The sequence below is a fragment of the Tenrec ecaudatus genome, chromosome 16 (assembly GCF_050624435.1).
Source record: "Tenrec ecaudatus isolate mTenEca1 chromosome 16, mTenEca1.hap1, whole genome shotgun sequence".
In the NCBI taxonomy this organism is placed as follows: domain Eukaryota; kingdom Metazoa; phylum Chordata; class Mammalia; order Afrosoricida; family Tenrecidae; genus Tenrec; species Tenrec ecaudatus.
Genome location: NC_134545.1, coordinates 23092648 through 23114204, shown reverse-complemented (window position 1 = coordinate 23114204; position 21557 = coordinate 23092648). Strand labels below are relative to the sequence as shown.

At 45.1% G+C, this 21557-nt stretch overlaps 1 protein-coding gene across 6 annotated transcripts in view; it reads left to right on the top strand.

Moving 5' to 3' along the window:
* DEPDC5 (DEP domain containing 5, GATOR1 subcomplex subunit) overlaps positions 1-21557 on the top strand; it is a 157465-nt gene that overhangs the window by 62521 nt on the left and 73387 nt on the right. For 4 of the 6 annotated variants that reach the window (XM_075533338.1, XM_075533335.1, XM_075533333.1 and 1 more), the window contains 7 exons: positions 2399-2468; positions 5161-5197; positions 5672-5792; positions 8770-8990; positions 11544-11747; positions 13316-13451; positions 14277-14374. In XM_075533338.1, coding sequence (XP_075389453.1) covers positions 2399-2468; positions 5161-5197; positions 5672-5792; positions 8770-8990; positions 11544-11747; positions 13316-13451; positions 14277-14374 — 887 coding nt within the window. The remainder of the gene's footprint in view (positions 1-2398; positions 2469-5160; positions 5198-5671; positions 5793-8769; positions 8991-11543; positions 11748-13315; positions 13452-14276; positions 14375-21557) is intronic. The other 2 variants (XM_075533337.1, XM_075533336.1) reach the window with 1 other exon arrangement.

The window sequence follows — 21557 nt, the reverse complement described above, 5'->3', positions numbered from 1 at the left end:
GTAGTGGGTTATGTTATTTGTGTAATTTTGAACCATCCTTGCATACCTCGTATGAATCCTACTTGATCATGATGTTGATGATGATCTTTTGATATATTGTTGAATTCAATTGACCAGGATTTTGTTGAGTATTTTTGCATTTATGTTTATAAGGTAGAGTGGCTATAATTTTCTATGCTGGTAATATCTTTGCCTAGTTTTCTATCAGGGTTATATTCACCTTATAAAATGAGTTTGGAGTTTACTGTTCTATATTTTGTAACATGATGTGAAGATGGTTGAAAGGTCAAATGCTTGGTTGCATATATATGTATATATATGTGTGTATATGTACATACATACATACCACTTATCCACAGACAAAATGGAGGATGGATCCACAAGTAAGAGGCTTTAGTTTTGAGGAGCAGGTGGGCTTAAGGCCTGCTTTCCTTCTTCATTGTCCTCCTTGTTGCCTAACCTCTCATGGATGGGGACAAGAAGCCTCATTGACTGAGGTTAACAGCTGCTCACTGGTCATTGTTCTCATCCTGTCAGCAAAGCAGCTCCAGAAGTTCAAAGTGCCTCACTAGAGTAAAACCAGACACCTGATAAGCATAGTTGTCTTTAGTGGAAACTAAAGTGTTACTTTAGGTTTAAAACAGGAATAATGAAAATTGTTTTTAAAAGTAAATTAGTGTCAGTTAAGAAAGAATTATACAACTAGATTTGTGAGCTATTGTGAGATATAAGTTACACTATGTTGGAGATCATATAGATCAGGCAGTTATATTGTCCCTGTGAAGAAACTGAGATCCAAAAGGTTAAGTGGCTTGCTGTGGGGCTTGTGACCAAACCCAATGAGAAATGAAAGTCACTACCTGCAGTGACCCTGCAGGGCAGAGGTGAACGCCCTCATGTGTGCGAGGCTGAAAATCCCCATGGGATCGGAAAGCCTCCTCTTCTCCCATGCAGTGACTGGTGCGTTTGAATTGCTTACCTTGAGGTAAACAGCCCACCGTGTAACCCACTATGCCACCAGGACTCCTTTTAAGTTAATGATAAAGTAGCAGTTTCTCTAAACTATTGAAATACTCAAGTATTTCTGACCTTTTAAAGCCACCATTTCATATGATTCAGTGTACAGTAGAAACACTGCTTTACAGCCAGATCTTTTACAGTTAATGCTTAGAAAGAGAATAACATCCCTTTGCAAGTTCTTTCTTTGGTGCCACCATACCAGCCATCATCTTGGTACCAGCCATCGTCCTGGTACCAGCCATCATCCTGGGGCTGGTTGAACTAGGTCCGTTCTGGTAGGACTTTGACTATGGGCAATATGGCTGTGTTCTTTTGTGCTTCACATGACAGTAGGATTGCCCCACTGTCTACTGGTTATTGTTACTGTCATTTTGTTTTGTTTTAATGTTCAGAGTTTTGACTAGATGGAAGCTGGAGCTAGATAAGGCAAATTTTCAAAGCATCTTTCCCACAAATTAACTTTAGGTGATGTAACAAGGGGAATAGAGAGAGAGGTTGGAGCCTGTGTTTTACACAGCCTCTGCTCACTCATTCGTTCAATATAGCCAGTGGTTTTCGTGAATTAAATACCTGGTATGAGTATATTGAGGGTTTGATTTTCAGAGGGATTGGAAGTTAATGAGGTTTGCCATCTTGTCTTGAGTACAAATGATTTCCCTTTTTGGTTTGGATTAGTCTTGGTTACCAAGTGCTTATTAATCAGTGATTAAGGAGCCTCCCTTTATCAAGCTCTTTGTCAAATGTTGTCGTCACTATCTGCTATCAACTCTGACTCATGGCAATCTCACATACAACGGGACAGAAATGTGGCCTGGCCCTTTATTAGCCTTATCAGCAGCAGCATGTTTGAACTCATTATTGTGACCACTGTGCCAAGCTGTCTTCTCAAGACTCTCCCAGGTTTTCACCACATAGAATATTCCTCTCCATCCCTGATCATTCCTCTGACTTGTCCATAGTAAGGAAATCAAACAGTGCTCTGTTGAGATCCAGAACGCTTTCAAAATACCGGTGGCAGAGCTTGAGCATCGTAGCAACGCTCCAGCCGCCTTAGTGCCACACATTGTAGGTGCAAGGTAAAATAAATATCATGGTGTACATAGATTAAGTCCCTACTGCAGAGAGGAAATTCTAGTCTAGTTCGTAATTTGAACTATCCTATGTAAGGTAATTTATGCAGGGCTGGGTGGGGGTGGAACACAAGAATAAAAATGTAATAGTGTTTGGTAGCAATTGCAGAAGAAGTTAAGTTATTGGATTGTCGGTGGAGCCTGAAAGAAAGCCTAAGACGAGAGCTGATCCTTGACTAGGAGGTCCGCTGTCTTGAGGTTTACGTGGAAGAGGGTTTACTTCATGGCCTCGTTTGTTTCTTTTACAGTTTTTACACATCTAAAAGCCAGCTCTTTTGTAACACTTTTACTCCACGAATAAAACTGGCAGGAAAGAAGGTAAGTTGCACCAATTTTTCAGGGATACTTGTGTGCTGAGATATTACCCTTTCCCACTCGTTATGAGTAGAATTGGGGTCTCTCCTGTCAGGGTTGCTCTATCTTCTTGACCATGTATCTCATCCCTCATGATGTTAGGGCAAGTTTCCTTCCATCAACTATTCTCCGTTTTCTCTCTTTTGTGTTTTTTTTTTTCTTTTCTCTTTTCCTCTTCAGGAATTCCAATCTCACCTGTTATTTCTTTTGATGGTGTTTCACCATCTCAGGCTTCCTTTGGAATGTTTTGTTTTATTTTTTTCGGATTGTTTTATATGTACGATCACCAATTTGAGTTTCCATTGGTTCAGTTCCACTCCTTTTGCTGTATTAATTATTTCTTAAATTTTAATATTCAGGATTTATAGTCACTGTCTTTGTACGGTTTTTGATTTTTCATTAATTTTATCCGTTTGCTTTTGTGGTGTTTTCTTTGACTATTCTCAGGGTTTTTTTCCCCTGTGTTTTTCTTGATTCATCTGCAGCTTTATTAATTTTTTTTCTCAACCCATTGTAAGTCCCTAACTATTCTTTTGAATTCCTTATCCGGTAATTCTAATGCCATTTTTTTATCCCTCAAAAAGGTTTTTGGCTCTGTATTTTGACCACTCAATTGTACTGAAATTGTCTCTCTCTCTCTTTTTTGAAGACAACGCGGTTTCATATTTGTGCTTAGTTGATGATTCTGAGGCACGTACCACTCGTGTCCTAGAGCGCGTGGTAGACGGGGTGTGAAACTTGTTGCTGTTCTTGTACCACCGTTGAGGGCACCGTTTGGCTGGTGTCGGTCCTACCTATTGAGGATCAGCTGGTAGAGGAGCAGCCAGTGTCCGTGCTCTGAGGATGGGGCTGTTGGTGAGGGTGGGATATGTGGGCATGACTGCTGCCTCCCATCATCTGGGACATCAACAGGCAGGGCAAAGCATGCAAAATGCTGCCAGGAAAAACAACTTGAGCCATAAAGAAGAAGAAGAAAATTAAAACAAGAGAATAGAAAAAAGTAACAAGAAGTGCAATAAGCAAAACTAGGGAAGGTGGAGAAAGCAAAGAGAATGGTTAGCAAAAATTAAATAAAAGGAGCAGAAGAAAGGAATGTGCTGCCATAAGTAGAGAAAGAACGAGTGAAAGACCAGGGAAGGGAGAGCAAAGACAGTCAGAGAACTGGGGCAGGGCCAGGATTCAGAAAGGAACACTAGGCGAGCGGGCCTACGGAGCTCACACTGTGGGAGGTTGGATCCTTAGTCTTAGATGCAGTTTCTGCTGCCTGGGTGCTGTATGGGGTCAGGGCACCTGGTCCGGAAGTGGTTTGTCCTAGCTCAGATGGCATCTGAGGTTATTCCGGGCAGGAACTTTTTCTGTTCCAGAGGGCAGCTGAGGGCATGACGACTGGTTATGGAAGGAGCTTCTGCCTACTCAAGGATGGAGAGGGACCTCTCATGGTACATTCTGGTAGTCTGATGAGGCAAGGGTCACTTGCCTCCAGATTTGGGGGTGATGTGCCAGAAACCCAATCTATTATGGGGCAGCTCTTCTATCAGGCAGAGCAGGGACAACACTCGGGGATGGGAGCGTGTATCATTGGCCAGTGGCTGGGTGGGACAGCATGCAGATTGTCCGTGCTTCCAGTCACCAGGGGAGTGTGGGGAATAAGGGAAAGATTGTACTTTTCTAGTCACCAGCTGTGTGTGTGTGTGTGTCTGCTGTCTTCATCAGGTGCTCCTTGAAGGACTTCAGGATGAGTGTGGTATGTCAGGCCAGCCAACACTTTACCAGTCTGCCTCTTGCTGCTTTTGCTGAGGTCCTTCTAGTTGGTGTTCAATCCACTTCGCTACCCTTCCCTCTAGCCCTCAGGGTTTCAGAATTTCCATCTGTGTCTAGTTCATCTATCGTTTCTCTGCTGTAGAGGACCTGGGTAGGATGTAGTCTGTGATCTTTCCAGAAGCCCAGCTCAATCCCTGTCACAGGAAAAGGATGACTATTGTAGAGAACCCTAGAGGACTGGGAGCAGACTTTCTCCATCGGGTTTCCTAGGCTCTTTGTAGAATAGCCCGCCACATCTTTCTTCTACAGAGGCATCAGTGGGGTCAACGCACTGGCCTTCCATTTAGCAGTCAATTGGACTAGCCACTGCATCACTGGTACTTCTTATGGGAGGGTTACAGGTCCTGAAAAGAGTTCTTTAAAAAAAATGACTCGTTTCCGTTTTCATGCCCCCTTTCTGTTCCATTTCAGCAAATTGGGCGTTCCACCCAGAGGTCACTTTCAGCTGGTGTAGGCAGAGTAGTGAAAATGCATGCAAAGTGAGGCCTGCTGGGACCTGGCCATGGTGGAATAAACAACAGTGGATTCAGCAAAGTCTGAAGATTTGACCTGGGTTAGGGCTCTGTCATTTGTGGGTTGGATCCCTTTGGGCAAGTCTTTTATTCGCTCTAGACTTGACTGTGTTTGCCTGTAACGGATGCTACATGCCAGGGTTGTGAGATACATGCGGTTTGAGGTTGGAAGTCAAGGCCTCCTAGAGCCCAGTACTGTGGTAGGTATGCTATGTTAGCTTCCTTTCTCAGAGCCACCGTGTGGGTTTAGAAATGTTTTCCCTGTGCTTTTGATAAATGGCATTCTAGCAGTGGAGTGATTACATATCTATTTGATTTTACAGTGTGCTTCTGAGAAAGCAAAGAATGGCCGTGATACTGGTGAGTATTTTTTGAAACCTTTCGTCGCTTCTAAAAAGAGTTTGGTCACAAAATTATATGACAGTACATAAAAATAATTCATAGCAAATTCCTAATCTTCCTAGATTCTTTATCCACCTTAGAATCTTGTCCCATTAACTGTGAAATGGATGACGACAAAACTTTTTTATTTTTTTGCAGAGGTCAGTGTTAGGGATCAGGGAGCTAGTTGGAAAAATTGAGATGATGTTTTAAAATCAGGATCACAGAAGAATGAAACCATCCAGATACTTTGCCCTTATTGATGCCATACTCTTTCCATATCTCATGTAGGGCTCATTTAATCTCCACAACCTGATGAATAGTGATTGTCCCTTTGAGGAGGGGAAGGGGAGATGATGACGATGATCTGAACTGTGCAGGTTGGGGGGAAGACCCCCTGAAAGCACCTGTTTGAAATGTAGCTCGCTGACAGTTCGCTTTCTTGTATTTCAGCTCTGGGGGCTCCCAAAGAGGCTGAGAACGCGCTTCCCATCCAAGTCGATTACGATGCCTACGATGCTCAAGTGTTCAGGCTGCCAGGCCCATCCCGAGCACAGCGCCCCGCCACTTGCAGGTTTTCTCTCACATCCACTTTGGGATGACGGTAGAATTGCTTAGGAGATCAAGAGGAGACCTGCAATCCAGTAGGAACCTTCGTAAACACTTAAGTGCGAGACCGATGACTGTGAGGCTTGTAGAAAGAAGCATTGGGTAATGCTTTGGGACATAGTTTTACCCATGATTCTTAGAGAAGCCACCAAGAACACAAGCAGTAAAACAGAATAGATAAATGGAGTACATCAAGACTGTTGTGTACCACAGAACTCTATCAGCAGAGTGTTGAGATAACCTACTGATTGGGAGGTAATTTTGTGGAAATAAATAATATGTGTTATCCAATATGATGGCAATGGATAGGGCCCTTAACCCACTGCGATGGAACCGGTCCCAGCTGATAGTGACTCCGTAGGACAGAGCAGAGCTGCCCTTCAGGCTTTCTGCACCTGTACGTGTGTAGAGAAGCAGGAAGCCTCCTCATTTTCCCAGGGAGTGGCGGGGAGGTTTGAGCCGCTGCCTTGGTGGTTAGTAGCCCACCTCGTAACCCATTATGGCACCGGGCCTCTGAACAACCTTAAAGCTTATTTTATATTAAAATTTACCAAAGGGACCCCATCTCATTGTAGATCATTAGGGGTCCTGCCTCTTGGGCACAGCCATTTGGTTTGGCTCTGATGTATTGTCTCAAGATAAGAGTTACTGTGTTTTTTTCTAGTTTGGCGAGAAGCAGGTCACAAATTACAGAATCTGTCTCTTACCGGACTTATCCAGAGATCCTAGATCTTAGATCCAGAGGGTTTTTTTTTAATCATTATTATTTCCAATGAGCAAGAGACTTTTCTTTCTTTTTCTTTTTAAATTTTACTTTATTGGGGCCTTATAAGAGCCTCATATCACAATCCATACATATATCCATTTTGTCAAACACATCTGTGCATATGTTGTCATCATCTTTTTCAAAATATTTCAAAACAATTTCTTTCTATTTGAGCCCTTGCTGTCAGCTCCTCATTTCCCCCATCCCTTCCCCTTCCTCCCTCCCCCATTCCCCCATGATAATTTATAAATTATTTTTAAATTATTCATTTTTTTCATGCCTTACACCGACTGCTGTCTCATTTCATCTACTTTTCTGCTGCCCGTTCCTCTGGGATGGGGGTCATACGTCAATCATTGTGATCGGTTCTCCCTTAACATTCCCCAAACACACGCCCTTACCCTCCTGTATGGCCACGCCCCTTATTGGTTCTGAGGGGTCTGTCTGTTCTGCAAACGCCCATATTTTCTTTCTTTGATGCGCTGATAGTAATCACGTGATTCTTTTCTATCTTTCACCCCCTTCCCATCCTCACGTTCCTCCTGAGACTACTCAGGACTCAGAATAAGCGCTGCTAACAGCAGCACCCTCAACACGGATGCTGTCAGGTCTAAGTCGTGCGTACCTCTGAGCACTGAAACATCTGCCTGCCTCCCTGGCCTTGTGTTTTCTCAGCAAGACCCGGTGTTTCAGAGACCAGGTCACATGTTCCTTGAAGGCACAGCTAGGGTCTTCGTTGGTGCTCAGATGTTTATTACTGAAATAATGGTGCACAGTCAGCACTGGGATCTGTTTCCGGCGTCTGTCTCAGGCAAGCGCAATGAAACAGGAGGAGAAGGGCCAGCACTGATGTCAGTCAGAAGGTCGCCCCTCCCAGCAGAGGCTGACTGGCTCACTCTGAAGTTTCGCCTCCTCATTGGGCTTTTCTTCTTTTGAGCCCTCCTGCTGCTTCCAGAGACCAGTCTTTAACTGTTAATAGGGATCCGTTCAAACATGCACAAATGTAGAGGGACCAGTGTGTTGCCAGGCTTGTTGCACCACCTCTCCCACTTTTTAAATTTTAGCCGGAATACTGTGAAACAAAAGAAGCCTGCTGGTGGAGTGGGGACGCACTGGGCTGCAGTCTGCAGGGTCGGCAGTTCAAAACCACCAGCAGCTCCTCAGGAGAAAGACTGGATTTTCTACTCCTGTAAACAGTTAGTCTCTTAGACCCACAGGGGGTCACTGTGATTCACCATTGACTCCATGGCAGTGAGTCTGGTTTATTGTGAAACAAATCCCCAAGCAGCCTACTTTTAGTTTTCTATACTTAAGTATGTAATGACAATAAATATGTTACTTTAAAAATACCTGTATTAGCAGAGTACCTTTATCATTATTAACGAAGTTAGAAAGAGTTATTTGATTTAATCTGAGCCAGTTTCCACGTTCAGATTTCCCACTTGTCTCAGAGGGGCTATTGTGTGAATTGGGGTCTCCACCAGATCCATGCCCTGCACTTGGTTGTGATGCCTCTCTTTTTTACGGAAGCTGAATGTCTTGCCTTTTTGGTTTTTGCTGATTGTTTCACTGTGGTATTTAATATGTCCTGTCCTCTGCTTAACAAATTTCCTGTGAACCGGCCAATTATCTCAAGACTAAATTAGGTGCAAGTTCAGTTTTGGGGTCAAGACTCAGGCGGCCTTGTGTTGCATACTTTTTCTTGCATCACCTTGTGTCCTACCTGGTGACCCGTTTGTGGTCTTGCCCAGGCTGACCCATGGGGTTAGGTGGCGTCTTCCTGGCGCTCTCACTGACTCACTGGTACGATCACAGGACTCTGGCTCTTTGAGAATTCTCAGTCATTTCCCCTTATTATTTCCCATTCATAGGTCTTGAATGGGAGTCTTTGTTATGGGTTTCCCAGGTAGCTAGGGCTTTCCTGCTAGATTAGCGGTTCTCAACCTGTGGGTTGTGACTCCTTTGGGGGTCAGAATGGCTCTTACACAGGGGTCGCCTGATTCATAACAGTAACAAAATGACAGTGATGGAGTAGCAATGAAAATAATGTTATGGTTGGGGGTCACCACCACATGAGGAACTGTGTTGAAGGGTGGCGGCCTTAGAAAGGTTGAGAACCGCTGTGCCAGCTGGACCGGCATCCATGGCTCTGTGCTGTTTCTGTTTTGCCGGTCAGGTCTGTGAGAGAGCGGGAGAGCCACAGTCGAAAGAGTGCCAGCTTCTGTGATGTCTCCTCCAGCCCCTCCCTGCTGAGCCGGCCATTGCCTGCTGAGGAAGTTCGGAGCCAGACTTCTGATGACAGCTCTCTGGGCAGGAGTGCCAATATCCTGATGATCCCACATGCCCATCTGCACCAGTATGAAGTCAGCAGTTCTTTGGGCTACACCAGCACTCGAGGTCAGATGGCTGAAACCTAGGCGGTGCTGGACAAGCTGGAGAGCTTTCCTTCTTTGGTGGGGCTTATAGGGGGCAGTAGTAAGGTGCGGGCTGCCCATTCTGCATGTGAACTACTTCCATGCCAGCACAATGAGTGGGCGTGGAGGGGAAAGTTGCCTTAGTCATCGGTGTGGCTGCTGTGCCATTTTTGTTGCTCTCCTTTCTCTCTGATCTACATACTTAGGTTCCTTTTCGTTGCATTCATGTAGAGCTTGTCTTGGCGTGTGCAGTGTGGGGGCGGATTCCATCCTCACAGCAACAACCCCTATCCGAGTGCTGTGGTATGAACTCTCCTAGCCGTTAGCTGCCTGTCAGCATGGCGGGTGTAGGACTTGCCTAGTGCTGCTCTTCCTGGGGTCTATTGGACCCATCCAGCAGCAGCTGCACTTAGTCTGCAGGCCCCTATTGACTTTATTTTCAACTTTTTCTTTGGACAGTTTTGTATTCATAGGAAGTAGGGTCCTTCCTGCCCCCCCCACCCCCCCCCCCCAAAAAAAGTACAGGATGGTCCTGTGTACCCATCACTCATTCACGCAGTGTTGACGGTTTCCATAGCTACAGCACAGTATCAAAACCAAGGAAATTCACTGAGTATATCTAGACTTGTGTAAGTTTGTATGTTTCTGTGTAGTCTTCGCACATTTGTGTCACTCGCACACAATGTCTGACGACACAGAACTGCCCCATCACCACCAGGCTCTCTCATGCCAGCAGTCCTCCACCCCCCACCCCCGTTATGGCCAGACCTTGCCCCTCATCTCTTTCGCTATATAATTTAGTTATCTCGGGAATGTTACATAAATGAAAGCATGCGCTTCCTGACTTGGTCATCAGCTTAGGAATGTGTGTACACAAAGCTGCCTCCTCTTGCCCTGGAAGGCTCCCAGAGGGCCAGGAAGGTTGTTGGTGATCCGATGTTAATGGGGGTGCTGTCAGCTCCAGGAGCCTCAGGGCTGGAGGGCAGGGCGCTTTCATCCATTAGCCACCATGGGCCTGTGGAAACTTGAGAGTGCTGAAAAACCATTTCTCCCAAATGGTGTAAAATTTAAAGGGAATTCTAAAAGAGAAAGTAGCATATACTTCATTAAAGGGCCACACAATATACCCTTATGTCACCTCAATTAGGTTTGGTTTTCAGAAGATTTTTGATATATTAGAAAATGTCTAAGTTATATTTTCCCTATTTTGGGAAATTTCTAAGTTTGTATGACAGATAATCTTATTTTCCTGAAAATATGCTTCGTCCATAGCTATAGCTAAGTGAAATCAAACATCACCACTGCCATTGTCTGCCCTCAAGTTTATCCTGACTCATAGTGGCCCTGTAGGACAGAGTGGAGCTGGCCGAGAGGGCTTCTTTGGCTGAAACGTTGAGTTGAGGAGCAGGTCATCAGGTCTCCTGTGGAATGACTTGAGGGTTCGAACCAGCAACTTTGATCAGCAGCCAAGAGCTCTTAACCATTGCACAACCAAGACTCCTGAACCAAACATTAAAAAGCAAAACCAAATCAAACATGTTGCCATTGGTTACAGATTATAATCCCCCCATAAGGTAGAGGAGAACTTCCCCCCCCCCCCCCCCCCCGGCTTTCAGTGGTTCAAACCTATTAGCTGCTTCCTGGGAAACAGATGAGACTGTTGGCTCTGTAGGAAACCCTATGGTTTGGATCCACTCTCTCGCTTCGGTGATTGCTTAGCAAACACGGGATGTGTACGAGGGGCGCTGGCTGTGGGGCTCAGCTCTTTGTTCCAGTCATGTGAAGGAGCCCACTTTCTTCCATTTCTATAGTAGGGACCTGTCTGCAATTGAACAAGACAAGAGCACATGCATCTTTTTCCCCCCAGGGTTTTTCAGTATAACATTTTATATCTTACTCGTGCCGGTTGAATCAGTGGGATGGGAACCCTCATCTCTAGACTCATTTTGGGCTACAGCCTCCTTCCATCCTAGGTCACCAAGCCTGGTCTCCAAGGCCACCACAGAAGGGGAAGAGAAAATGGAGCTCTTGCCTGGATTTGTGGGGCAGGCCTGGATTTGAACCTGGTCACTTCCACTCATGTTCTGTTGACCTTACCTCAGTCACATGGCACAATACAAAGAAGTTAGGCACTGCAGCCCCATATGTCCACGAGGAAAAGCAAACAAGTTTTGTGAGAATCTAGAATTTTCTCTCCCAGAGCCTGCCCTTCTGGGGACCAAATATCCATGCTTCACTGTTCATCTCACACAGAGAAGGGAAAGAGTTCATGCTTCATCCTTCAGCCATTGCATCTGGCTTGCAGTTCGGGATCTTCAAGCCACATGTGGTCCTCCTCAGCAGGTCTGGAAGTGTCTTCCTCAGGCTGCTGGCTTAGGACTCACAATTCCTTCTCCCAAGCAAAGTGTTCAATTTAGTTTGGCGGTTTTAGTCCTTTCTCCCATTCCTTAGTTAGCATTTATGATGGCCAGCAGTCTTGTCGGTCTTGACCGCACTCTCCCTGCCTGGTTTCATTGTGGTTTCTGCGCCTCTCTAGATATCCTGGAGAACCTGATGGAGCCCTCACAGCGAGACTCCAGTGCTCCGGGGAGGTTCCATGTAGGTAGTGCGGAGTCTATGCTGCACGTTCGGCCTGGTGGATACACACCCCAGCGGGCGCTGATCAACCCCTTCGCCCCCTCGAGAATGCCCATGAAACTGACTTCCAACAGAAGGCGCTGGATGCACACCTTCCCTGTGGGTAAGTTGGCGGCTAAGAAGAAAGCCCAGACTAGGAGCATGTAAGCCTGGTTCTCAGCACCAATGAGCCACATATTCTTGGTCCAGTAGTTCTGTTGCCCCAACCGTTTTGCCTGTCCCGGGAGCATTAGGAGAATCGGTGAAGACATACTGGTAATTAGGAATAGCTTTGTAACCATAATTAGCTGTGTTAACCCCATGACTTTGTTCCTTTATTTGCTGCCTACTTAGTTACTTTGTTTCCTCATCCTTGTTTGTTCCTTCCTTTCTGATTTGTCTTTAGATATTGATAATTGTTGTCTTGGCTACACAAAAGTAAAAAAAAAATTTTTTTTCAGGTGTCTCTGACAACTGAAATAACATTCCCCAAATATACTCTTGTTCCTAGTTCATCTTTAATGTGTGTGTGTGTATGTATGTGTGTGTGTGTATATATATACATATGTGTGTATATATATATATATATGCCCTAAACGAGACGGCATCAAGGTTTTATAAAGCTGTGGCTAAAATTAAACTTCAGTTTAATAGACTGTTCCTGAGAAAGAGCAGATGCATTAAACACTAGCGTTTCGTGAATGGGAACCATCCCGCTGGCTGCCTGGAAATTTCCAGTGGTTTTCTTTTGAACTCGCTGTCAGTATTTAAAAGTTAAATACTTGAGAAATTAATCTGGTTCAGTTGTTGATAGGTAAGGATTATTCCTAACCTCCCGCGCGCTGTCATCACCACTACATGTTCCACTACATGTCTCTCTCAGATGTCTCCATCCCCACTGGCTCTCTCTCAGTTCTGTACTGAAAGGCTGCCCCTTCACCTTCTGCGCTTTCTCTGTGCCTCAGCTCACCTCGCGCCCATCCGGCACACAGTGACTAAAACGGTGCTCTCCTGAATTCTGCTGTCTTGGATCTACACTCCTACCTACCTGGCCTTCTGATCAAGAAGGCCTTCCTATGCGAGCCTCCCCGGTTTTCTGCCTTCTTGTTCCTCAGAGGCCTTTCTCTTGCCCAAACTAATCTTGTGCTCTCCCTGCCCACGGTTTGCCTTTCCTATGCGTGAAATTTTATTTCTTCTACCTAGAATGCCCTCTGTTTTAATGACTGCTACCTGTGTTCAGCAATCAGCTCTAAGCATTCTCTTTGCTTGGAAGCCTTTTTCATTCTATTGACTAATTCTGGTTTCTCTTCTGCTTGTACTCCTTTTTGCAAACCTTCTGCTTCAGAGAGTCCTGATCCTCACTGTCCTATAGGTGGACATGTTTCGTTCATGTTTCCTTTCTCAGTTAGTTGGTATTCACCCTCCTGGGAAAGGCCCTGGCTTCCCCTTCTTTTGCTCTCTCCTTGACACTTCAGCTCTTAACTTGAATAAGATGACAAATAACCAGGATGATGCCCGTTGGCAGGAGAGGTGTCTTCTGATCCTGCGTAACATGTTCCTCTGGGCTGTGCCCGTCTCTTAATCTCTTCAACACCTATGTCGCAGAAGCGTTAGAAAAAGGAAGATTGGAATTAAGTGCACAACATTAGCTGTTGGATGAGAATGATGCTCAGTGGATCTTTGTCTGGATAGGACCCTCCGGAGAGGCCATCCAGATCCATCACCAGACCCGACAGAACATGGTGGAGCTGCAGGGCAGCGGGCAGAGAGACCCAATCCACTCCTCCGCAGAGCTGCTGGAGTTAGCGTATCATGACGCTGCCGGAAGGTGAGGCTGCGCACAGGCTCCAGGAGGCGCCTTGAGAACCTTTGTGGCCCCCGAGACAATCTACAGCACTGCTGCCCAAACATCCTGCTGATCACGACTCGACACCACAGGTCGAGAGCAGGCCTTCCCTTGTTGGTTAGCTTCTTCTCCTTCCTTGGCAAAGTTTCAAGCGAACTGCCTGGCATTATTGTTTGAGCTGTTGCCTCGGCCCCGCTTCAGGTTTATTTTGAATCCAATGCACGCTTTGTAAGCCTCAAGCATAGGTTTCTTTACAACTCCATTCAGTGGTGACCACGAGGAAATAATTTGGCCGTGGCCCCCGAGACAGGTGCTGACAAGTGCTGTTTGTTTCAGGCAGCCTCTCTTTCATTGGTCATTGAGAAATTCTACTGTGGAGTTTAGAAAACGTTAATCTTAACAGCAATGTGGAAATCAAGACTTGCGCTTCCCGAGACAACTCTTCCATGAAACCAGAGCTCTGGAAGTATTAGTAGGCACCCAAGGAGAGTCATGGAGGGAAAGTCATCCACGCTCTGACCAGCCTGGGCTCAGTGTTCCTGTGCTCTTTGCCAGGAGCAATCTCTGAGCCCTTTTTTAATCGCCTTGACATCATGAGAGATGTGTGAGGGGATGAGGGCCAGGAGCAGCCCTCTCTGCCTCTGTTCAAGCACCTTCCATCTTCCTCCTCTGAGTTTGTATAAGGCAGAGATGTAGGACAGAAAGACCGGGGGGTCTACTTGATGTCAGTGCTTGATGTGCAGGGAGAGCAGGATGAAAGGGTGATGCTCCTCATTAAGCCAGGTGGCTGGGCTCTGTTCTTTGCAGGCACAGCACTTCCCGCCAGTCTGGTGACAACATGTCCTTCTTGAACTTCAGTGGAACGGAAGCGCTCTCTGTCAGCCTGCTTAGCAACAGCTGCGCAGGTAACCAACTTGAGAGGTAATAGAGTTGGGGCGCTCAAAGCAGGCTTACATCTAGGAACCAACTGAGAACCAGAAAGCACAGGACCATGCTGTATTTTGGGATTGTTTCAATGCTAATTTTGAGCGGCCCATTTTAGAAGCAGTGCTGTATAATGCATGGGATGATAAGTGGGCTGTCCAGTACGTTTTTAGCCTAGAACATGTTGGCCAGGCCACATTTGTCATTGACTTGTCAGCGACTCCAGAGGAAGGGAGGGCCCTGGGACGGGACAGGACTAGTCTTTAACTTTAGAGGAACTTACCCTGGCAGCAGAGGTGACACAGCCTCACAGAGATGGGAGACACCTTTCGGGAATTGTGTGGTTCTGGCTGTGATCTCATAAACAAGAAGAGGGTTGGGTGAGGGTGGCACAGCAGCTTTGAGAAGCAGGCATACATCTCAGCCTTTCAGAAGTATGATTTGGTTAGGTAAAGATGGGGTGAACATTCAAGTAAAAGTGAGGGGAAAGTTTGGAAGCATTTTTAATTTTTACCACATTGTAGTTCTTTTTACATATTTCTGTCATAAAATATTATAGCGTATTTTTTATCATGTTTTACGTAGGGTGACTTCATACCTACAGTTGTAGACACAGGAAACTAATTTCTCAAGCCAGTTGTCAGGTAACCTGATTCAGACAATAAGAATACTATATTGATTTTTAAATGTAAAAAAAAGCCAGTAAAATTCACTCTCTGGTTCCTCGTCGGATGGAATTTTTCAGGGTGCAGCGAAACATTTCGTTTGGATGGGTGGAGGGAGATTTTGGAGCATTTTCAGGGGTAGGTAGTCTACCAAAAAGTGTGGAAATCATTAAAACTGGGGCCTATTACTTCCTGCTTTAGTGTTCAATAAGCTAACGGTTCTTCTTCTTTCTGTCTTAGTGTTTCATAAGCTGACTTGGGTTTCTAAACCGTAAGAAAGGTGGAGTGAACGTGACGTTGTGGAAGATTAGTTCATCAAGTTGCCCTTCAACCACTGATAGATCCATTTGATAATTTTCCTGGAGCCCTTTGGTTAAGGCTTGGCAAGTAGATTGGCAGTAAGAGATTCCCTGCATAATTATCAAATTGGATAAAAATCGGAGGGTGTGTAAGATGCTTTCTGCGCTCACTCAAAGAATGTGAAAATACTGCCTGGTCTTAGGACTCTTTCACAGTGCCTCTAGAATCTGATAAAAACCACGTTTTTATTGTTTTCCTGAGCCAAGGAGCTATTTTTTAAATTAATTTTTTTAGAAACCCTGGTAGAGTTGAACGAAAGAAGGTGATACTGGGGATTGCTTGAATAAGCGAGCTAGTTTCACTGTTGGCTGTAACAAGAACAAAACAAAGCCTGTCATCATGTAGTCATTGCTGAACTGTTCCATAGGATTTCCACAGTGATCCATCTGTATGGACGCACATCACCTCCCCTCCCCTCTTCTCTTCTTCTTCTTCTTCTTCCTCTCTCTCTCTCTCTCTCTCTCTCTCTCTGTAACTAATGGATTCCAACTGCACCACCAGTGCTCCTGTCACTTAACACACCTGGATGAGAGAAATTGCCCTCTCAGATGCTTGCAGTGCTGGGAACGCCCCGGAGTGGTTCTTGGCCTAGGGTTGCTTAGGTAGTCTAGATAATTACCCATAAGGTGATTTAAAAAAATTAAAATCTCTTCTGGGGAAAGAGGGAGGTTTACAAGAATTCTCATTTAAGGATATCTGGAAGATCATCAAATGACACTAGCCCTTTGAGCTAACACCCCCTCCATCCCACCCCACCCCACCCCACCCCAGCCTGGATATCTGGCTCAGCCTTTCTCTTTCTTAAGCTCCTGAGCTCTAGATACATTTAGCTGATGGAGTACTTCACTTGCAAGACCCCAAGTACCATTTTCTCGTTGACAGCACAAGTACCCTATCCTTACTGGCATTGCAACTTGTCTCCTTGTTTCCCAACCCCCACCCTGCCTCCTCTTTGTTCTTTGACAGCTCGTTTCCGTTCTCACTGCCATTGCCTTTGTTGATACCCCTGTGCTTTCTGGTCCGGACCATTACAGTAAGTAGCCTTTTACGTGATCTTCCCACCGTTTGGTCCTCTCAGATTCACTCTCCACACTGCCCTAGGTGAGATATTTCCAAATACAGGTCTGTCAGCCAATCCGTTCCACATGTAAAGTCGTCAGCTGACTGTAGTGCTGCATGGCATCTAGCTCGTGCTTGCATGTCTGGCTTCATCTGCCTCCACTTTACTGCCTGTGGAAAGAGAGCAGGCCGGACAGTCTTAGGAGGTGAGTCTCATGCGACCGCTACCATCTGTAAAGCCTTTGGGCTGGTTACCTAGCTTCTGTGTATCTCAGTTTCTGCACCTGGGAGGAGAATGGTTGTTTTAAATGTGATGGTCCCTATAGAGTACCGAGGACAGCCTGCCCCCTGTGGTGCGTACTCAGCCAATGTTAGCTCTCTAGGTCTTTGTGATTCAAACTAAATATGACTTCCACTTTGGTAGTTCTTGTCTCTTCCTCACATGCGCCCGGGAGATGTTTCCATGCACCTCTGTGTGCATAATTCAGTTCTGCGAGCTCATTGTTTCCATCTCTGTCCACAACCACCCGCTAGACCAGTGTTTCCCAAAGTGGGCACTGGAGCGATCCAGCGCAAGGACTGCAAAAACAGATCCAAAACAACCAAATTCCCTGCCAGCGGGTTCATGTCAGCTCACAGTGACCCTTCAGAACAGAGTAGGACAGTGACTCTGTATTGCAGTAGAAAGCCCCGGCTGGTACTTTCTGACTGCTGACTCTGAAGTTAGCAGCCCAAAGCATAACCCGCTAGCCATCCGGGCTTCTGACGTGAAAGAGCAGACGTCTACACTTTATTCTGGGCTAGAGGTGTACAGAAGATTTTAGTTGGTAGGGGACCTGAAGTGATTTGTTTGTTTGTTACTGAAAAAGGTGTGGTAGGCCAAATAAGTTTTGGAACGTATGCCCTAGACCAGGGGTCAGCAAACTGCAGCTCAAGAGCCACATGTGGCTCTTTCCAGAACGTACATGCGGCTCTGAAGGAAAATTGAAAATGAAAATAAAACTATCATAATTTCATTTTCAGATAATGATTATCTCATTTGTTTGTGAATCTTTATTTATGGCTCTCAAGTAACTTTTAAATTGTGAGGGACAGGATTGCCACTTCTTTCCCAAAAGCTTGCTGATCCCTGCTCTAGACTGAAGGAGATTACCTTTAGTTAGCTTCTCCCTACAGTGCTTTTTACTTTTATTGACCAATGTATTTTATACTTCCAGAACTAAGCTGCTAAATGCAAAAATGAATTCAGCTGACACACAAAGTATCATCTGTTTTATTGGTATGCAAATGGCCAATTACATAACTAGATCAGCATAAGTAGCTTCTTGAGGTGTGGGCTGCTTGCTCTGTCTTTGTAGTTGTGGTGCTGTGACACCCTTCTAACCCGCGGCCAGTGCCCTTAGGACCAGTAGCATGTTTCCATAGGGTCACCAGGCTGTAGGCTGTAGTGATGCTCATGTAGGGATCAACTTTTAGTATCCTACCTGATCTAATAGGGCTCCCTGACCACTGGTAACCAGCCACAGAAGAAAGCAGACAAAAAATTATTCTCTATTTCATTCCTACATGTACTAGCCAGTGAGTAAGTGCAACGTGTCAGATCTGTGTTCAAGGCATAGCCAGAATCTGGCCGTATCGCATCACCTCGACTAGTCCTACCCAGTCCAGAGCACGCATCTTTTGCTTCCATTGTTGTAGAGCCTGCTAGCTAACGTGTCTCCAGATTCCCCCCTTGCCTTTCCATGTGGTTTAAGAATAAACATACCGATTCCGAGTATTCCTCAGGTCATTTACGTTCTCTGTGCAAAACTAGCCAAGGGCTTTATGTTCACTCTTTTTTAAAAAAGAGCACATTTAGTAGTCTTAAATGGGACAAGTATAAGACAAAAGCATAGTATCCAGATGAGAGAGATTATTAGCATGAGATCTTAATGATGTCTAAGGGTTTGCTGATATACAGAGGTTTGAAATGGGTAGTGGGAGGAGATCAAGGAAAACGGTCACAAATGCATGGTTGGTGGCAGTTCAATGCATCGAAGTTACTACTGGTAGGTTTACTGGAGCGAAAATGAGGCCATAATTGGGACGTGTACATGGAGGAGCTTAGAAGACTGGTCCAGGTGCCTCCCCAAGGCAGTCAGGGCATGACTCTTAACTATGCAACCCCTCGTATGTTGATCTCTATCAAGGACACACCCAGGTAAGCTCTCATGGGAGACTGTGCCTCTTCCAGGGCTGATCAGGAGGGTGGAAATCACCCATTTTACAATGCAGTCTTTCTGGTGGCAAGACTATTCACATCCCTAGGTGATAAGCAGAGGGAATTCACTGGAGGTTTATCTACCCGGGGACTTTGCAAATGGATTTTGACCTTCCACGGTCATCCATAGCCTTCTGCAAACTGGGTACCATACTCAGAATTTAAACTGATACAATTTCCTCCTCCCGATCATGGATTTTATTTACACTCCTTGGATCACACAGACTGGTCTGCTTCTTCAGTGTGGACCTGGTTGACACCTCACTTAGTTGACACTTGCTCCTAATCTACCAAAGACATTACCATAGCCAACAGAGCCCCCTTGTGCATGTGGCCCCTGATGAGCTTCCAAACCTTACCGCTTCTTCCCTCTAATTGTACTATAACAATTCCCCAAACTTATAAGACATGACCTGCATCTCAGTCTTTCTCTGTCACCTCTGCAATAATGCTTTTACCCTAGAGAGTTTTATGCCTAAAGTTTCCATATTCTGGGTTTCCCCAAGAGAGCCTTGATTTGAGTTCATTGTTCTGTATAATTATTAATAATGTCACCTTTCACTTCCAAAGTGAATCCAAAGCCCTGGATTGAATAATAAATACATGGCTCCCTGTTCACAGCTTGCTTTTTCACTTCCTTCAGTTCATACCTAAATTCTAATGCCCTGTTCTGGTTACTCCCACCATCTTTCTTGCCTAATATTTTTCATAGCACATATCCATCAGACATAGTAGATTTAAAAATTTTATTGCCAGTTCCAGGAGGGCAAGGACTTCTGCTTTGTTATAGATGTATCTTTATTTCTTCAGGTTATTCCCGGCACGTACTAGGCACTTGAATGAACATCCGAAGCCTTCTGAGCGTAACATCTCATGCTACCAAAGACTGATTTTCAACCCATTGCTTTTTTCTTGCCCTTATAACCTTGTTGAATAGTTATCTCAAGTTTTAAAACTAGTTGTGCTGGCATATAATTTACATATCATACAATTCAGTAGTTCAGTTATATTAAAAAGAATCGTGAAGTCATCACCACAATGCGTTTAGAACATTTTATTCTTATAGTCATTGTTGCTAGTTCTTCATTTTCCCCCAACCACCCCTGCCATGTCTCTAGGTAACTATTAATCATTACTGTCTCTATGGAATTAACCTATCACAAATTTCACATACAGAAAAACTTGAAAACAAGAGCAAAAGACAAACCCCAACCAGAATGACAAAGTAAAACAGAGAAACATCAGTTAAAAAGAAAGTGGATAAGATCTGTTTTTGAGTTTATGGTCAGTTTTGAAGCTAATCATTTATTTATTAAAAGATCATTTTATTGGGGACTCTTACAAATTTTGTTACATCGCTTCCATCAGGCGAATGTGTACATATGTCGCCTTCATTCTTTTCTAGACATTTACTTTCTATTGAGCCCTTGGTATCAGCTCCTCTCCCCTGCCCCCACCCCCCGTAACCCCTTGGTAGATTGTACATTGTATTGTTTCTCACACCGAGACTACTGTCTCCCTTCCCCATGTTTTCTGTTGTTCTTACCCCTGGAGAGGGGTATATGGTTATGTGTCGATCATTGCAATCCATTCTGCCTTTTTCTCTTCCTCTCCCCCTCTTCTTCCTATCCTTCCGATGTCGCTATTCCCACTACTGTTCCTGGATTCCATGTGTCGTGAGCTCCCATCTCTTATTTATACCTGTGTACATGTTCTGGTCTAGTCTGAACTGAGAAGCAGCACTGGGGTCATGGTAGTGGGGGGTGAGGAAGCCTCAAGGAACCAGAGGAATATCGTGTGTTTCATTGATGCTTTACTGCACCCTGGTTGACTGGTCCCTTCCCAGTGGCCCTGTGGGGGGAGATTGTTCCAGTGTCTACAGATGGACTTTGAATCTCTGCTCTAACCCCCCTTGTTCTCAACAATATGTTTATTTGTTTGTTATGTGTCTGCTGATGCCTATTATTATTTGGTTCCTACGACTCCTCATGATCACACCGGTGGTGTGCTTCTTCCATGTGGACTTGTTGGTTTTCTGCCAGATGCTGTATCTTTTAAAAGCCGGGCACCATTCACCTTCTTTACCACATTTGCATATGCACCTGTTTTGTCTTCAGCAATTGTGTCAGAAGGGTGGACATCTCATTCTGCTGATTGGTTAGAACACAGTGTTCTTGTATTGAGGGAGGGTATGAGCAGAGGCCCAAAGTCCATCCCCTACCTCAGTGTATTGCTGTATAAATGTATGTGCATGGGCCAATACCTCTATTTTTGTGGATTAATGTATTTACATATGTACACTGCTATTTTAATACCTCTGTCCATTGCTTTGTTTCATTTACCCTTTGTCTGTTTCCTTTCACCTTCCTCCTGCCCCACCTTCACTTTCCTCTTATTTCTGCCTCTTGGTAACTTCTCTTAGCTAGTTTGCTGTTGCTCCGACACCCCACCCCCTGATCCCTATCTCCTCTTTGTTATTGACTCTAATACCCTAATTGTTCCCCCGTCCATGGCGCTGTGTGCTCACCTCCTCCTTCTCCCACCACCCTCTCCCCCAGGTCTCCCCGGGACTGTGGGTCCCACTGCTTTCTCGTCGGGCATGCCTCCCATGCCTATCTTACCTAGGTAGGCATACCGACTGTGACATAGCCCAAACTGATTTTTAAAAAATAAAAGATTGAAGAGGGGAAGAAACAAGAAGAAGAAGAAAAAAGGGAGCACAGGAGGAAGAGAAGAAATACACAAAAATCTTGGGTCTGTTTGCTGCCATTCATGACTGTCCAGGAGCTGCCCTTCCCAGCCTGGAGTCCCTTTTTGGGG